Here is a 17,986-nt window from a genome sequence, read left to right on the forward strand (position 1 = left end):
CCTTCCTAGTGTCTAAGATTATGAAATCAGCAGGGATGTAAAGGTCTTCCACCTTTACTAACACGTCCTCTACTATTCCATAAGCTTGTCTCAATGACTTGTCTGCCAGTTGTAATGAGAACAAGGCAGGCTGTACCTCAATGATCCCCAGCTTCTCCATTACAGAGAGTGGCATTAGATTTATTCCTGACCCCAGATCACACAGAGCTTTTTCAAAGATCATAGTGCCTATGGTACAAGGTATTGAGAACTTGCCAGGATCTTGTTTCTTTTGAGGTAGAATTTTCTGAATCCAAGTATCCAGTTCATTAATGAGCAAGGGAGGTTCACTTTCCCAAGTCTCATTACCAAATAACTTGGCATTCAGCTTCATGATAGCTCCTAAATATTGAGCAACTTGCTCTCCAGTTACATCTTCATCCTCTTCAGAGGATGAATAGTCTTCAGAGCTCATGAATGGCAGAAGGAGATTCAATGGAATCTCTATGGTCTCTATATGAGCCTCAGATTCCTTTGGATCCTTAATAGGAAACTCCTTCTTGCTTGAGGGACGTCCCAGGAGGTCTTCCTCACTAGGATTTTCATCCTCTTCCTCCTTTGTGCATTCGGCCATATTGACTATGTCAATGGCCTTGCACTCTCCTTTTGGATTCTCTTCTGTATTGCTTGGGAGAATACTGGAAGGAGTTTCAATGACTTTCTTACTCAGCTGGCCCACTTGTGCCTCCAGATTTCTAATGGAGGATCTTGTTTCACTCATGAAACTGAAAGTGGTCTTTGACAGATCAGAGACTATATTGGCTAAATTAGAAGTATTTTGTTCAGAATTCTCTGTCTGTTGCTGAGAAGATGATGGATATGGCTTGCTATTGCCCAGCCTATTACGTCCACCATTGTTAAAACCTTGTTGAGGTTTTTGTTGATCCTTCCATGAGAAATTTGGATGATTTCTCCATGATGAGTTATAGGTGTTTCCATAAGGTTCACCCATGTAATTAACCTCTGCCATAGCAGGGTTCTCAGGATCATAAGCTTCTTCAGAAGCTGCCTCTCTAGTACTGTTGGATGCATGTTGCCATCCATTCAGATTTTGAGAGATCATGTTGACCTGTTGAGTCAACACTTTGTTCTGAGCCAATATGGCATTCAGAGTATCAATTTCAAGAACTCCTTTCTTTTGAGGTATCCCACTATTCACGGAATTCCTCTCAGAAGTGTACATGAATTGGTTGTTTGCAACCATGTCAATGAGTTCTTGAGCCTCTTCAGGCGTTTTCTTCAGGTGAATAGATCCACCTGCAGAATGGTCCAATGACATTTTTGAAAATTCAGAGAGACCATAATAGAATATATCCAATATGGTCCATTCTGAAAACATGTCAGATGGACATCTTTTGGTCAGCTGCTTGTATCTTTCCCAAGCTTCATAGAGGGATTCACCATCTTTTTGTTTGAAGGTTTGAACATCCACTCTCAGCTTGCTCAGCTTTTGAGGAGGAAAGAATTTATCCAGGAAGGCAGTGACCAGCTTATCCCAGGAGTCCAGGCTATCCTTAGGTTGTGAATCCAACCATATTCTAGCTCTGTCTCTTACAGCAAAAGGGAAAAGCATGAGTCTGTAGACTTCAGGATCAACTCCATTTGTCTTTACAGTCTCACAGATCTGCAAGAACTCAGTTAAGAACTGATAGGGATCTTCAGATGGAAGTCCATAAAACTTGCAGTTTTGTTGCATTAAAGCAACTAGCTGAGGTTTCAGCTCAAAGTTATTGGCTCCAATGGCAGGAATGGAGATGCTTCATCCATCAAACTTGGACGTTGGCTTTGTGAAGTCACCAAGCATTCTCCTTGCATTATTATTATTTTCGGCTGCCATCTCCTTCTCTTGTTCGAAAATTTCTGAAAGGTTGTTTCTGGATTGTTGTAATTTAGCTTCTCTTAATTTTCTCTTCAGAGCCCTTTCAGGTTCTGGATCAATTTCAACAAGAGTGCCTTTATCCTTGTTCCTGCTCATATGAAAGAGAAGAAAACAAGAAAAGAAAGAGGAATCCTCTATGTCACAGTATAGAGATTCCTTTATGTTAGTAGAAAAAGAAGGGAGTAGAAGAATGAAGAAGAATTCGGATTTTGGATGAAGAGAGGTGAAGAGAAGTGTTAGTAATTAAATAATTAAATAGAAGAAGAAAAGATGAGGGAGAATTCGAAAATAATTTTGAAAAGGAGTTAGTAATTTCGAAAATTGGATAAGAAATAAGATTAAATTTAAATTAAAAATAATTAAATTAATTGAAAAGAATTTTTGAAAAAGAGGTGAGATATTTTCGAAAATTTGAGAGGGAAAAGTAGTTAGGTGGTCTTGAAAAAGATGAGAAACAAACAAGAAGTTAGTTAGTTGATTGAAGAAGATTTGAAATCAAAATTTAAAAAGATAAGAAGATAATAAGATATTTTGAAATCAAATTTTGAAAAAGATGAAATTTTTTTTCTTTTTTTTTGAAAAAGATAAAATAAAAGATAAAAAGATTTAATTCAAAAATTTTAAAATTATTTACTTCACTAACAAGAAACTACAAACTTCAAATTTTTGAACCAATCACATTAATTATTAGTGAATTTTCGAAAATATGATGTAAAGATAAGGAGAAGACTTTTGAAAATAATTTGAAAAATATTTTTTTGAAATTTTCGAAAATTATAAAAAAATGAAAAAGATATGATTTTTGAAAAAGATTTTAAAAAGATAAGATTTTTAAAATTTGAAATTTTGACTTGACTTGTAAGAAACAACTAATTTTGAAAATTTTTGACCAAGTCAACCCAAAATTTCGAAAATTTGGAGGAAAATAAGGAAAATATATTTTTTTGATTTTTGAATTTTTAATTATGAGAGAGAAAAACAACAAAAATACTCAATGCATGAAATTTTTAGATCAAAACAATGAATGCATGCAAGAATGCTATGAATGTCAAGATGAACACCAAGAACACTTTGAAGATCATGATGAACATCAAGAACATAATTTTGAAAAATTTTTGATGCAAAGAAAATATTCAAGACACCAAACTTAGAAATCTTTAATGCATGGACTTTAACAAACAAAAAATGCATATGAAAAACAACATAAGACACAAAACAAGAAATCATCAAGATCAAACAAGAGGACTTATCAAGAACAACTTGAAGATCATGAAGAACACTATGAATGCATGGATTTTTTGAAAAATGCAAGAAAAGATTTTTAAAGCATGCAATTGACACCAAACTTAAAAATTGACTCAAGACTCAAACAAGAACACAAAATATTTTTGGTTTTTATGATTTTCTAATTTTTTTTTGGATTTTTATTAAATTTTTTTTTTCGAAAATATAGCTTGGAAAAACGAAAATTAAAAGAAAAAAAAAATTTTGAAAAAGTTTTTGAAAAGAAAATTACCTAATCTGAGCAACAAGATGAACCGTCAGTTGTCCATACTCGAACAATCCCCGGCAACGGCGCCAAAAACTTGGTGGACGAAATTGTTATCCATATTCTTTTGTATTTGTATGAAATCATTATTGTGGCACCAGTTGAATTCACAGCTCCGTTCAACTAACCAGCAAGTGTACTGGGTCGTCCAAGTAATAAACCTTACGTGAGTAAGGGTCGATCCCACAGAGATTGTTGGTATGAAGCAAGCTCTGGTCACCTTGTAAATCTTAGTTAGGCAGATTAAAATTGTTTATGGTTTCAAAAATTAATAATAAAAGAGAAGAAATAAAAGGGATAGAATACTTATGCAGATTCATTGGTGGGGATTTCAGATAAGCGAATGGAGATACTGTATGCTCAGGGACGCCTGCTATCCTCCTGCTTCAACTCAGTCCTTCTTACTCCTTTCCATGGCAAGCTGTGTATAGGGGTTCACCGTTCGACGATGGCTACTTTCAATCCTCTCGGGAAAATGGTCCTCTGCGGCTGTCACTCGCATGGCTAATCGTCTGGAGGCATCACCTGGCCGAAGGCTACATCCCATCCTCGCAGTGAAAACTACGCTCACGCGCTCTGTCACAGCACGGCTAATCACTGGTTGGTTCCCGCGCCTACTGGAATAGAATCCCTTGATTCTTTTGCGTCTGTCACTAACGCCCAGCACTTGCAAGTTTGAAGCACGTCACAGTCATTCATTACCGGAATCCTACTCGGAATACCACAGACAAGGTTAGACTTTCCGGATTCCCAGGATCCTACTCGGAATACCACAGACAAGGTGAGACTTTCCGGATCCTCATAAATGCCGCCATCTATCTAGGTTATACCACGAAGATTCTGTTGGGGAATCTAAGAGATACACATTCAAGCTCTGTTGCATGTAGAACGGAAGTGGTTGTCAATCACGCGCGTTCATAAGTAAGAATGATAATGAGGGTTATATAATCATCACATTCATCATGTTCTTGGGTGCGAATGAATATCTTGGAATAAGAATAAGAGAGATTTGAATAAAAGAAAATAGAATTGCATTAATACTTGAGGTACAGCAGAGCTCCACACCCTTAATCTATGGTGTGCAGAAACTCCACCGTTGAAAATACATAAGTGAAAGGTTCAGGCATGGCCGAATGGCCAGCCCCCTTAAACGTGATCAATAGCCTCTTAGGATGAAGAATAAAACAAAACTGAGACCAAAGATGTCTAATACAATAGTAAGAGGTCCTATATATACTAGACTAGCTACTAGGGTTTACATGAGTAAGTAATTGATGCATAAATCCACTTCCGGGGCCCACTTGGTGTATGCTTGGGCTGAGCTTGATCAATCCACGAGCTGAGGCTTCTCTTGGAGTTGAACTCCAAGTTATGACGTGTTTTGGGCGTTCAACTCCGGATCATGACGTTTTTCTGGCGTTTAACTCCAGACAGCAGCATGAACTTGGCGTTTAACGCCAAGTTACGTTGTCAATTTCCGAATAAAGTATGGACTATTATATATTGCTGGAAAGCCCTGGATGTCTAATTTCCAACGCCGTTGAGAGTGCTCCAATTGGAGTTCTGTAGCTCCAGAAAATCTATTTCGAGTGCAGGGAGGTCAGATTCCAACAGCATCAGCAGTCCTTTTGTCAGCGTTTTTTCAGAGTTTTGCTCAGATCCCTCAATTTCAGTCAAAATTTACCTGAAATCACAGAAAAACACACAAACTCATAGTAAAGTCCAGAAATGTGAATTTAACATAAAAACTAAGGAAAACATCCCTAAAAGTAGCTTGAACTTACTAAAAACTACCTAAAAACAATGCCAAAAAGCGTATAAATTATCCGCTCATCAGGCAGCAAACAAAAAAATTAATTACTAATGCAAAGTACTACTTATGGGATGAACTGTATCTCTTTAAGAGATGTGCAGACGGAATGATCCGTAGATGTGTGCCCAAGGAAGAGGCACAGAGGATCCTATAGCATTGCCATGGATCCCAATATGGAGGACATTTTAGAAGTGAGTGAACAGCCACTAAGGTCCTCCAATGTGGCTTCTATTGGCCTACTATCTATAAAGACTCCCGAGAGTTTATACATAACTGTGACAGTTGCCAGAGAGCTGGTAATTTGCCTCATGGTTACGCCATGCCTCAGCAAGGGATCTTAGAGATTGAGCTGTTTGATGTATAGGGTATTGACTTCATAGGGCCTTTTCCACTATCACACTTAAACACTTATATTCTGGTGGCAGTGGACTATGTATCTAAATGGGTAGAGGCAGGCAACACCCACTAATGATACTAAGACAGTGCTGAAGTTCCTCCAGAAACATATCTTTAGCAGATTTGGTGTCCCTAGAGCTCTAATCAATGATGGAGGCACTAATTTCTGCAATAAACAACTCTACTCTGCTATGGTCAGATATGGAATTAGCCACAATGTGGCAATTCCATATCATCCACAGACAAATGGGCAAGCTGAAGTCTCGAATAAAGAACTAAAAAGAATCTTGGAACGGACTATAATTGCCCGTAGAAAGGATTGGGCAAAGAGCTTGGATGATGCTCTATGGGCATACAAAACAGCATTCAAGACTCCTATAGGGACTTCTCCATACCAGCTGCCCGTGGAACTGGAGCATAAAGCCTACTGGGCAACCAGATTACTAAACCTTGATGTCAAATTAGCTGGAGAGAAAAGATTGCTCCAGCTGAATGAGCTAGAAAAATTCAGACTCAATGCTTTCGAAAATACAAAAATTTACAAGGAGAAAGCAAAAAGGTGGCATGACAAAAAACTGTCATCCAGAGTCTTTGAGTCAGGACAAAAGGTTTTGCTATTTAACTCTAGGCTCAGACAATTCCCTGGGAAATTAAAATCCCGGTAGAGAGGACCATATGTGATTACAAGTGTGTCACCATATGGATATGTAGAGCTTCATGATATTGACTCTGATAAAAAGTTCATTGTTAATGGATAGAGAGTCAAGCATTATCTTGAAGGCAATATTGAGCAAGAATGCTCAAAGCTGAGACTAGATTAAAGCTCAGTAAAGTCCAACTAAAGACAATAAAGAAGCGCTTATTGGGAGGCAACCCAATCTTCTTTATCTATGTTAATTACTTTTTCATTTCATTTTTCATTGTTATTTTATGTTTTCTTTAGGTTGATGATCATGTGGAGTCATAAAAATAGTTGCAGAATTAAAGTAGAATAAAAAATAGCATCAAAAATAGCACACCTTAGAGGACAGACTTACTGGCGTTTAAACGCCAGTAAGAGTAGCAGAATGGGCATTAAACGTCCAGTCTGGCACCATTCTGGGCGTTTAACACTAGAAAGAAGCACCAGTCTGATGTTTAACACCAGAAGGAAGCAACAAGCTGGCGTTTAACGCCTGAACAGAGCACCAAGTTGGCGTTAAACGCCAGAAAGGGAAGAAAAGTTGGCGTTAAATGCCAAAAACAGGCTGCAACCTAGCGTTTAATGCCAGAATTGCACTCTAAGGGCGTTTTGCACGCCTAAATGGAGCAGGGATGAGAAGTCCTTGACCCCTCAGGATCTGTGGACCCCACAGGATTCCCACCAACCTCAACTCATTCTCTCTTTCCCAAGATCCCCACCTACCTCACCATTCAAATTCAAACCATTCCCCTCCCAAACTCACCCATTCACACACCTCCATCTTCTTCTTCTACTCCCTTCTTTCTTCTTTTGCTCGAGGACGAGCAAACCTTTTAAGTTTAGTGTGAAAAAAATCGTTACTTTTTGTTTTTTCATAACCATTTATGGCACCTAAGGCCGGAGAAACCTTTAAAAAGAGAAAAAGGAAGGTAGTTGCTTCCACCCCTGAGTCATGGGAGATAGAGAGGTTCATCTCAAGGGTCCATAGTTCAGTGGTAGAGCATTTGACTATAGATCAAAGAGCCATGAGGGAGGAGCAACAAAGTCAAGGAAGAAATATAAAGGAGCTCAAGAGCACCATTGGTTCTTCAAGAGGAAGAAGATGCCACCCTCACTAAGGTGGACCCATTCTTTAATCTCCTTGTCTATTTATTTTTCTGTTTTCGGTTTTGAGCTTTATGTTTGACTATGTTTTGTGTCTTTACTACATGATCATTAGGGTCTAGTGTCTATGCCTTAAAATTATGAATGTCCCATAAATCATTCACCTTTCTTAATTGAAAAATGTTCCTAATTACAAAAGAACAAGAGGTACATGAATTTTAATTTTTATCTTGAAATTAGTTTAATTATATTGATGTGGTGGCAATACTTTTTATTTTCTGAATAAATTCTTGAACAGTGCATATTTTTTATAGTGGAGTTTATGAATGTTAAATTTGTTGGCTCTTGAAAGAATGATGAAAAAGAGAAATGTTATTGATAATCTGAAAAATCATAAAATTGATTCTTGAAGCAAGAAAAGGCAGTGAATGACAAAGCTTGCAAAAAAAAAAGTGGCAAAAAAATTAAGAAAAAGAAAGAAAAAAAAAGAAAGGAAAAGCAAGCAGAAAAAGTCAATAACCCTTTAAACCAAAAGGCAAGGGTAAAAAGGATCAAAGGCTTTGAGAATTAATGGATAGGAGGGTCCAAAGGAATAAAATCCTGGCCTAAGCGGCTAAATCAAGCTGTCCCTAACCATGTGCTTGTGGCATGAAGGTCCAAGTGAAAAGCTTGAGACTGAGTGGTTAAAGTCGTGATCCAAAGCAAGAAGAGTGTGCTTAAGAACTCTGGACACCTCTAACTGGGGACTTTAGCAAAGCTGAGTCACAATCTGAAATGATTCACCCAGTTATTGTCTGTGGTATTTATGTATCCGGTGGTAATACTGGAAAACAAAATGCTTAGGGCCACGGCCAAGACTCATAAAGTAGCTGTGTTCAAGAATTAACATACTAAACTAGGAGAGTCAATAACACTATATGAATTCCGAGTTCCTATGGAAGCCAATCATTCTGAACTTCAAAGGATAAAGTGGGATGCCAAACCTGTTCAGAAGCAAAAAGCTACTAGCCCCGCTCATCTAATTGAGACTAAGCATCATTGATGTTTTGGAATTCATTGTATATTCTCTTCTTTTTATCCTATTTTGTTTTTAGTTGCTTGGGGACAAGCAACAATTTAAGTTTGGTGTTGTGATGAGCGGATAATTTATACGCTTTTTGGCATTATTTTTAAATAGTTTTTAGTATGTTTTATTCACTTTTTATTATATTTTTATTAGTTTTTATGCAAAATTTACATTTTTGGACTTTACTATGAGTTTGTGTATTTTTCTATGATTTCAGGTATTTTCTGGATGAAAATGAGGGACCTGAGCAAAAATCTGATTCAAAGGCTGAAAAAGGACTGCAGATGCTGATGGATTCTGACCCTCCTATACGCAAAATGGATTTTCTGGAGCTACAGAAGCCCAATTGGCACGCTCTCAATTGCATTGGAAAGTAGACATCTTGGGATTTCCAGCAATGTATAATAGTCCATACTTTTCCCGAGTTGAGATCACGAAAACAGGCGTTTAACGCCAACTTTCTATCCTATTCTGGCGTTAAACGCCAGAACTGGCATAAAAGTTGGAGTTAAACGCCCAAACTGGCATCAAAGCTGGCGTTTAACTCCAAGAATAGCCTATGCACGTGAAAGCTTCAATGCTCAGCCCAAACACACACCAAGTGGGCCCCAGAAATGGATTTCTGCACTATCTATCTTAGTTTACTCATTTTCTGTAAACCTAGGTTACTAGTTTAGTATAAAAACTACTTTTAGAGATTCATTTGGCACCTCATGACATTTTATATCTGAATTTGTATCTTCTACGGCATGAGTCTCTAAACCCCATGGTTAGGGGTGAGGAGCTCTGCTGTCTCTCGATGGATTAATGCAATTATTTCTGTTTTCTATTCAATCACGCTTGTTCTATTCTAAGATATTCACTCATACTTAAACATGATGAATGTGATGATCCGTGACACTCATCACCATTCTCAACCTATGAACGCGTACCTGACAACCACTTCCATTCTACATTAGATTGAGTGTTTATCTCTTGGGTCCCTGGTTCACAAGTTTGACTGCCTCTCCTGACAACAGAGCGTTCAATCCGTGAGACTAGATTCTTCGTGGTATAAGCTAGAGTCAATTGGCAGTATTCTTGAGATCTGGAAAGTCTAAACCTTGTCTATGGTATTCCGAGTAGGATCTGAGATGGGATGACTGTGAAGAGCTTCAAACTCACGAATGTTGGGTGTAGTGACAGACGCAAAAGAATCACTAGATCCTATTCCAGCACAAGTGAGAACCGACAGATGATTAGCATGTACATGGACCTTTTTCACTGAAAGGAAGGATGGTAGCCATTGACAACGGTGATCCACCAACATACAGCTTGCCATAGAAGAAGCCTTGCGTGCGTGAAGAAGAAGACAGTAGGAAAACAGAAATTCAGAAGACAGAGTATCTCCAAAACTCCAACCCATTCTCCATTACTGCGTAACAAGTATTTATTTCATGTTCTTTTATTTTTCGCAATCAAAACTAAGAATCATTATTTATATCCTGACTAAGAGTTACAAGATAACCATAGCTGCTTCAAGCTAACAATCTCCGTGGGATCGATCCTTACTCACGTAACGTATTACTTGGACGACCTAGTGCACTTGCTGGTTAGTTGTGCGAAATTGCAAAATTGTGATTGTAATTTTTGTGCACTAAACTCTTAACTCTTGACAAAGCAACATAAAGTTGTCCACGGGTGAACACTGATTTTGGCAAGTAAAGTCCTACATGTGATAATGATTAACCCCGACTCTTGTTAATGGTCATTGCAAAGCATACTGTTAATGGAAATTGTCTCAATTGGAACTTAAATGGCAATCTTGAATCTGAAGGGATCAAGTTCATTCTTGGAATGTACACTTTATCTCGAATATTTCTATTGGTCACTACCGTCGCTCCAATTACGTTGTTGCCAATTTCGTTAACTATTAATCTTGTCCCGTTGTTTAAACCTGAAGTCTGGTCTATATTTTGCAGTAGCATTACAGCAACTCCTAGCTTCAAAGTCAACTTGTGATTGGGTAGTCCCGAACATTTGATGTCATTTAGAAACTCTGGTGTGAACCACTCTTGTTGTATATCTTCATTCTCATCAGCTTGACATATTGTGTCAGAACTCAAATACTCGTTTTCCATCCCTAGAAAGATTGTCAAGACGAAATCATTTACCTTCTCGATATACTCAAGCGTGGGTGCAAGAATTGCCTTACTCTGAAAATACCTGTAATCTGACATGTTTCGCAACAAATTTGGATTTGCAAAGTCTACTAAATGAGAGAGATGGTCATCAGAAGTTATAATAAATAGATCATTTGAAATTTCAACTTCTGATTCATCACTAACAATAGAACTAATATTTCCATTTCCAACATCAAGTTTCCAATTAGCAAATCTCTTTATTTCACCTTGATCTTGATCCGAAGAAGACATTAGAAGCCTCATGTTCGTATGCAATTTTAGAACTTTTCAAAACGACAACAAATAGGATGAGTTAATAGCTTATGACAATATCTCGTGTCTACTCCCTTTCGGAATCACTGAAGTATCTGTCTGAAATCACCTCCTAGAACAACAATCTTACCACCAAATGGTTGATGTGTCTTATGTTGATTGGTAACTGACATAAGATCCCCGAGCATGCGATCAAGTACTTTAAAGCACATTTTATTGAGTATTGGTGCTTCAACCCAAATTATTAAACTACTTTGGATGAGCAGCTCAGCCTTCAAACTGCCATGTTTGATGTTGCAAGTAGAATCATCAGTAATTGTAATGGGTATCGAAAACCTAGAATGAGCCGTTTTACTACCAGGTAGGAGTAAAAGTCGCAATTCCACTGGATGTGACATTTAAAATAATCTTTCCTCTAGACCGGATAGCAAAAGAAAGTTCATTCCAAATAAATATATTACCACATCCACCAAGCCCATAAACAAAGTAAAGACCACCAGAGTGTGTAATAACAACATTGTGTATCTCATCGATACTAACCTTTGCTCATGAGTCATCTTTTGTTCCATATATAAGTTTGTATAAGTCAACTCATTTGTGTCATATGCTAATTCCTCCTCTATTAGCTTATTCTGCAAAAGGCGAACATCAGACATCTCAAAATATGGAATTGATTAATAGTCCCTTAAAGATCTCACATTACTGTTGAGTATCTTCTCAATCTCAATAAGGCAGAAATTTTTCAATTCGTCATCAACCATGTTTAGTCCTAGCAAAAACACATGATGATTTTATGAAATATTTAATAAGTAATTCCAAAATAAAACTATTAATATTATTAATAAAAATAAAAATAATAAGAGAATAGAATTTTGATATAAAAAAAGACATAGTAAAATACCTTGATTTTTCAAAGCTTTTTTCCTTTCATATAGTATTCCATCAGCTAATAATGTCTAAGTTGCATTCTAAACACGCTCTGATTTGTTAATGCTATTAGATATCAGTAGCATCGCAAATAGTTTTCTCAATTGATGACCAAATGTAAGTTTAGCTACCTTATTAATAGCTTCAATGAATTCCCTACCATTGCACAGTAGTCCCATTAACTGTCCTAATAGACTCATATGTTGTGCAACCTCTTTGAACAGCTAACGAAATTCTCATATAATAAATATCACCTGTACCTAGTGGAACATAGTCTAACCTCCCGATAGAATATGCTCTTTTGCGTGGATGCCATTTCCTTGCTTCTTTATCATAAACAAATTGATTCGGAAACTCAGCATACGTCAAAGTTTGACCTACTTCAAATTTTTTATTGCCCTCCATCCATGCTAAGAATATCGTATATTTTCCTTCCTCTTCTTCCACGGTTTCCTTAAGATCGTCATCATCTTTAAAGATGATATTTTCTAATTAAACGTTTGTTGTCCATTAGGAATATAGGAATTTGTTAATTTAAAAATAATTTTTTTATTTTTATCATAAATAGTATCAATTTTATTATTTGTTGATAAAAATAAATAAAATTAAATACAATCTAAAAATTAATAACCTTATAAATTACGTAAATTTATAAAAAATATTAATTTTTTTCAAAATACTAAATTAATTCAATTTTGTCGAAACAACATTAGAAACAGAATTAAGTATAGAAGAATGTCAAACTAAATTTTTTTTAAATAGTATAAATAACCTCACATTATAATAAGATTGATAATTTTATTTACTTTAACATAATCTTTTATAATTTTTATATTTGGTTATAAATTATATAAATTTTTAAAAAATATTCTCAAACCCAATTACTTACTTAAAAATTAAAAAAAGAGTATATTTGAATTTAAATTTAAAATTTTAAACATAATACTTTAATTAAAAATTAGAATTAGATTTTTTTAAAAAATAAGTACACATTAAAAAGTTAATAACTAACTTAATTTTATCAACAATAATTCATATGAGAAATTTATAACTTTATGACATTAAATACTAAATCAGAAATTAACAAAATATCAACGGTGTGAATCGAATTGAAAATAAAACCACAAGTAATAACCAAATAAATTCAATTTATATTTAAAAAATTATAAAAATTCCAAACATAAAAATTGAAAAGAATCAAAAGAAAAATAAGAACTCAAGAAAAGACAATGTTTCTACCGAAACAAACATATGTTTGGCATTATTCTATTAGATAGACTCTGAAAGTGATTCTAAAATATGTGCATTCAAATTCTCAATTTTTATTCTCAATCTTGATCTTCTTACAAGTTGAGGTATCTCCTTCCACCTCCGAATCTTTCGACTCCGAGGATAGTCGCTTGGCTGGTGTAATAGTATTTTTCAACAATTCAGATTCATCATTGCCCGCAACTTTATTGGAGAATTCAAGCAACAAATTCTGTACAAAACACTACGTTAAATTAAAGACTTCCTTCTCACATTTGATTTTATCTCAATAATAGTTTTTGAATAAAATTAAGCTCTAACTTTGAGAAAACAAACAAACAAAAAATTCATTTTTTGAATAAATACATTAGCACCTTCTACTTCCTCCCCTCCAATGATTGAGGATGTCTTTGAAGTTGGAAGCAAACCATTGGTGTAGTCAACATTCTAAAATTATAATTAGTTATTAATTATTATTTATAAATTAGATACTAGTAATGACCAAAGAAGCAAAAAATAAATTAATTTTTAATAGAAAGTACACTTATAACTGTACTCACAATTTGAATAGGGTGAGCCTTTTTTAATTTATTTATGAGGTCCACATTATCAGTCATCTTCTTAACTTTATAAGAAGGTGAAAAATGTGGATTATCAGATATGTGAACTTCAACGATAAAGAAGAATGTCTTATCAATTAGGTTGAGACGTATATTTTTCCTCCCTAGAATTGATAAACGAAAATCAAAAAATAATTAAATGAGAATAAACAAACAAATTTAAAATATAAATAATATAAATTTAAAATAATATAAAAAATATCAGTAGAATACTCACGTCTTCATTGAGCCAAACCATCTCAATTGAGTATGGTAATAGAGAATTTTCGTAACTTTGGTAGTGTCCATAATCGTATCACTCGTATATGTATACACAAATTGTCAATTATAAGATTGATTTCTGTAATTTTGTAAATAGCAGCTATTGGAATAAGTAGAAAAATTTTAAATTTTTGATATATGTAAAGAAAGGGATTGATGTACTTTGAATTGTGGTGCTATAAATATCTCATAACTTATACAGTTATATTTTTATATAGTTGACTCATAGCTAAATTTTTTTAAATTTGATTGACTTTAATTTAAATTTAAATTAAACTTGTAGATAAAATAAATAAATATATTAACAATTTTTAAAATTCTAAATTAACCTAAATATATGTAAAAGGAGGTATGTAGCTGCAATTTTTAAAAAGAATCAACATCATTTTAAAAAATAGTGTTAAAAAGAATCAACAATTTTAAGAAAATAGTTTTAAAATTTAAAAAATAACAACTTAAGTAAAATAATTTAAAATTTAAAAAATAACAACCTAAGTAAAATAATCTAAAATTTAAAAAACAATAATCTAAATAAAATAATTTAAAATTTAAAAATAACAACCTAAGTAAAACAACCCAAACAAATAATTTAAAATTTGAAAATAACAATCTAAGCAAATAATAATTTATAATTTATAAATATAATTCTAAAAAATTTTAGTGACGACACCTAAAAAAATAAACTCCCAGACTGAACGTATGAGCGCCACGTCAACATATGAGCTCCCATTTGTATTACTATAAAGATAAATATAAAGATTTATATTACTATAAAGATAAAGATGTCATAAAATTATAAATTTTTCATATGAATTATTGTTGATATAATTAAGTTAGTTATTGATTTTTAATGTGTATTTATTTTAAAAAGAAAATCTAATTATAATTTTTAATTAAAGTATTATGTTTAAAATTTTAAATTTAAATTCAAATAATTTTTTTTGAATTTTTAAGTAAGCAATTGGATTTGAGAATATTTTTTAAAATTTTATATAATTTATTAGCTACTATGCTAATTACAAAAGATTATATTAAAGTAAATAGAATTACTAGTCTTATTAAAATGTGAGGTTATTTATACTATTTAAAAGAAAATTTTAATTTGACATTTTTCTATACTTAATTCTGTTTCTAATGTTGTTCTGACAAAATTGAATTAATTTAAAAAATTTTATTTAAAAATTTAAAATTTGTGCTAATTAATTAGAAAAATCTATTTAAAAATTTAAAATTTGAAATTCAAATACTAATTCCGAATTAAATGACTTCTTAATCATTTCGATTTTTAAATTTAAATTTTTTTACTTGTCACATTTATAAATTTTCTCTTTACTCAATTTACATTGTTATCTTTTAAATTATTTTTGCACGATAGAAGTATTTTTATTTTTTCTCTCTTTTTAAATATTTTTTCTAAATTTACGCAATTTATAAGGTTATTAATTTTTAGATTGTATTTAATTTTATTTATTTTTGTCCACAAATAATAGGATTGATACTATTTATGATGAAACTAATAAAATCATTTTTAAATTAACAAATTCCTATATTCTTGAAGAACAACGAACGTTTAATTAGAAAAATTTATTTAAAAAATTAAAATTTGCACTATCTAATTAGTAAACTCTATTTAAAATTTTGAAATTTAAAATTCTAATACTAATTCCTAATTAAGTGACTTCTTAACCGTTTTGATTTTTAAATTTATTTTTTACATTTATAAATTTTCTCTTTACTCCATTTACATTGTTATTTTTTAGATTGTCTCTGTACAACAATAGAAGTACTTTCATCTTTTTCTCTTTTTAATTATAAGCTGTTTATTTTCAATTTTTTTATTTAAAGAAATGAAAAAAATATTTTAACTATTAGTTGAATTTATTGACTGTGAGATTAAATTTATATTTATTTGAAAACAGAATTTTTTGTGAAAAAATATATATTATTTTTCATAAAATATATTTAGATAACTAAATAAATGAGAATGAAAAGAAAATTAAAGTTGCCATTGAAGTTGAATTGACCATTTAGTTATTTATTTATTGAGTAGAGATGTGGAGGAGCAAGGAGGTTGAATTCAAACTGGATAGTTAGTGAAATAGTTAGAAAAAAAATAGAGAGAAAATGAGAACTACATGGATATAAATATATAACAAAAAATAATGATTGATTTGGAATTTTTGATGGAATAGGAACAGACTCCACTCCTCTTCGCGATACATAAATTCAACTTAGGACTTATTTTTTTTAATAATATAAAAAATTTACTAATAAAAAGAGTATAGGAATAATTTTTTAGATGTGAAACATAAATATAACTAAAACATAATTTATTATCTTAGTGATTATTAGATGTGATAGATATTAGTGACCCAGAATTTTTTTGTCGACATTGCGACGCTATGATGTGTTATGAGGAGAAATCAGAGAAGTCCATAATAGGATCCAATATTGAGTTCTCAATATGTTGTATGCGAGGGAAGGTACAGCTGCCATTTTTGCAACGTCCATCTTAGCTCTTGCAAGATTTAATATCTAGAGCAGACAAAAAAAAAACAAACATTTTAAGGATAATATAAGAACTTATAATAGCATGTTTTGCTTCACGTCCCTCGGAGGTAAAATAGAGACTTCCATCAATGATGGGACAAGTCCTCCCCAATTCATTGTGAGTGGACAAAACTACCATATAATTGGAAGCTTGATGCCAATTGAGGAACAAAGAGCGAAATTTGCGCAGTTATATATTTATGATATAGAAAATGAGGTCTCAAACAGGATAGATATTTTTAGGTTTGTATCATGCATTCCAAACTAATTAAAAACATATTAAGGTAGTTCATACTTTGATTTTGGTTAATTATGAATACTAATATTTTTCAATTAATGTTTTATAAGGTTCAAGAACAACCAACAATAACATTGACCAGTCCTTAGTTCTAGACCTCAAGGACATGATCGATCAACATAATGTTCTTGCTCACACATTTAGGATAGTGAGAAACTACCTGAATCAAGGAGATATCACAAATATAAGGCTACGGTTGTACCGAAAAAGATCAAAGGACGCAAGAGTCTACAATTTACCATCTTCTAACGAGGTCACAACTCTAATAGTAGGAGATTTTCATTATGGAGATGCAGGGCGTGATATTATAGTTCAATTAAAGTCTGAACATCTACAAAGGATTCATGAGACACACACCGTATTTATTCCTCTTCAGTATCTTATGATGTTTCCTTACGGTAAAGATGGCTACCAAGAAGACATTCCTTTGCGAGAATTTTTAAGGACGATGATGATCTTGAGGAAATCGTAGAAGAAGAGGAAGGAAAATGTATGATGTTCTTAGCATGGATGGGGGCCAATATAAAAAATTTGAATCAGGTCAAATTTTGACATATGCTAAGTTTTCAAATCAATTTGTTTATGATAGAGAAGCAAGGGAATGGCATCCACGTAAAAGAGGGTATTCTATTGGGAGGTTAAACTATGTTCCACCGGGTACATGTAATATTTATTATATGAGAATTTTGTTAGCTGTTCAGAGAGGTTGCACAACATATGAGTCTATTAGGACAGTTAATGGAATTACACATTCTAGCTTCCAAGATGCTTGCTATTCCATGGGACTACTGTGCGATGATAGGAAATTCATTACAGCTATTATTGAGGTAGCTGAACTTGCATCTGATCACCAATTGAGAAAATTATTTGCGATGCTACTAATATCTAAGAGCATTAGCAACCCAGAGCGTGTTTGGAATGCAACTTAGACATTATTAGCTGATGGAATGCTATATGAGAGGAGAAAAGCTTTGAAAAATCAAGGTATTTTACTATGTCTTTTTTTATATCAAGATTGTATTCTCTTATTATTTTTATTTTTATTAATAATATTAATAGTTTTATTTTGGAATTAATTATTAAATATGTCATAAAACCACCATGTGCTTTTGGTAGGAC

At 33.2% G+C, this 17,986-nt stretch overlaps 1 protein-coding gene across 1 annotated transcript; it reads right to left on the minus strand.

Annotated features, from left to right (window-relative positions):
• Positions 1-10,252: 10,252 nt before the first annotated feature.
• On the minus strand, positions 10,253-10,954 carry LOC130962825 (uncharacterized). Its single transcript, XM_057888989.1, has one exon. The coding sequence runs from the start codon at positions 10,952-10,954 to the stop codon at positions 10,253-10,255; it is 702 nt and encodes a 233-aa protein (XP_057744972.1).
• Positions 10,955-17,986: the final 7,032 nt, after the last annotated feature.

This window comes from Arachis stenosperma, chromosome 2, assembly GCF_014773155.1.
Source record: "Arachis stenosperma cultivar V10309 chromosome 2, arast.V10309.gnm1.PFL2, whole genome shotgun sequence".
In the NCBI taxonomy this organism is placed as follows: domain Eukaryota; kingdom Viridiplantae; phylum Streptophyta; class Magnoliopsida; order Fabales; family Fabaceae; genus Arachis; species Arachis stenosperma.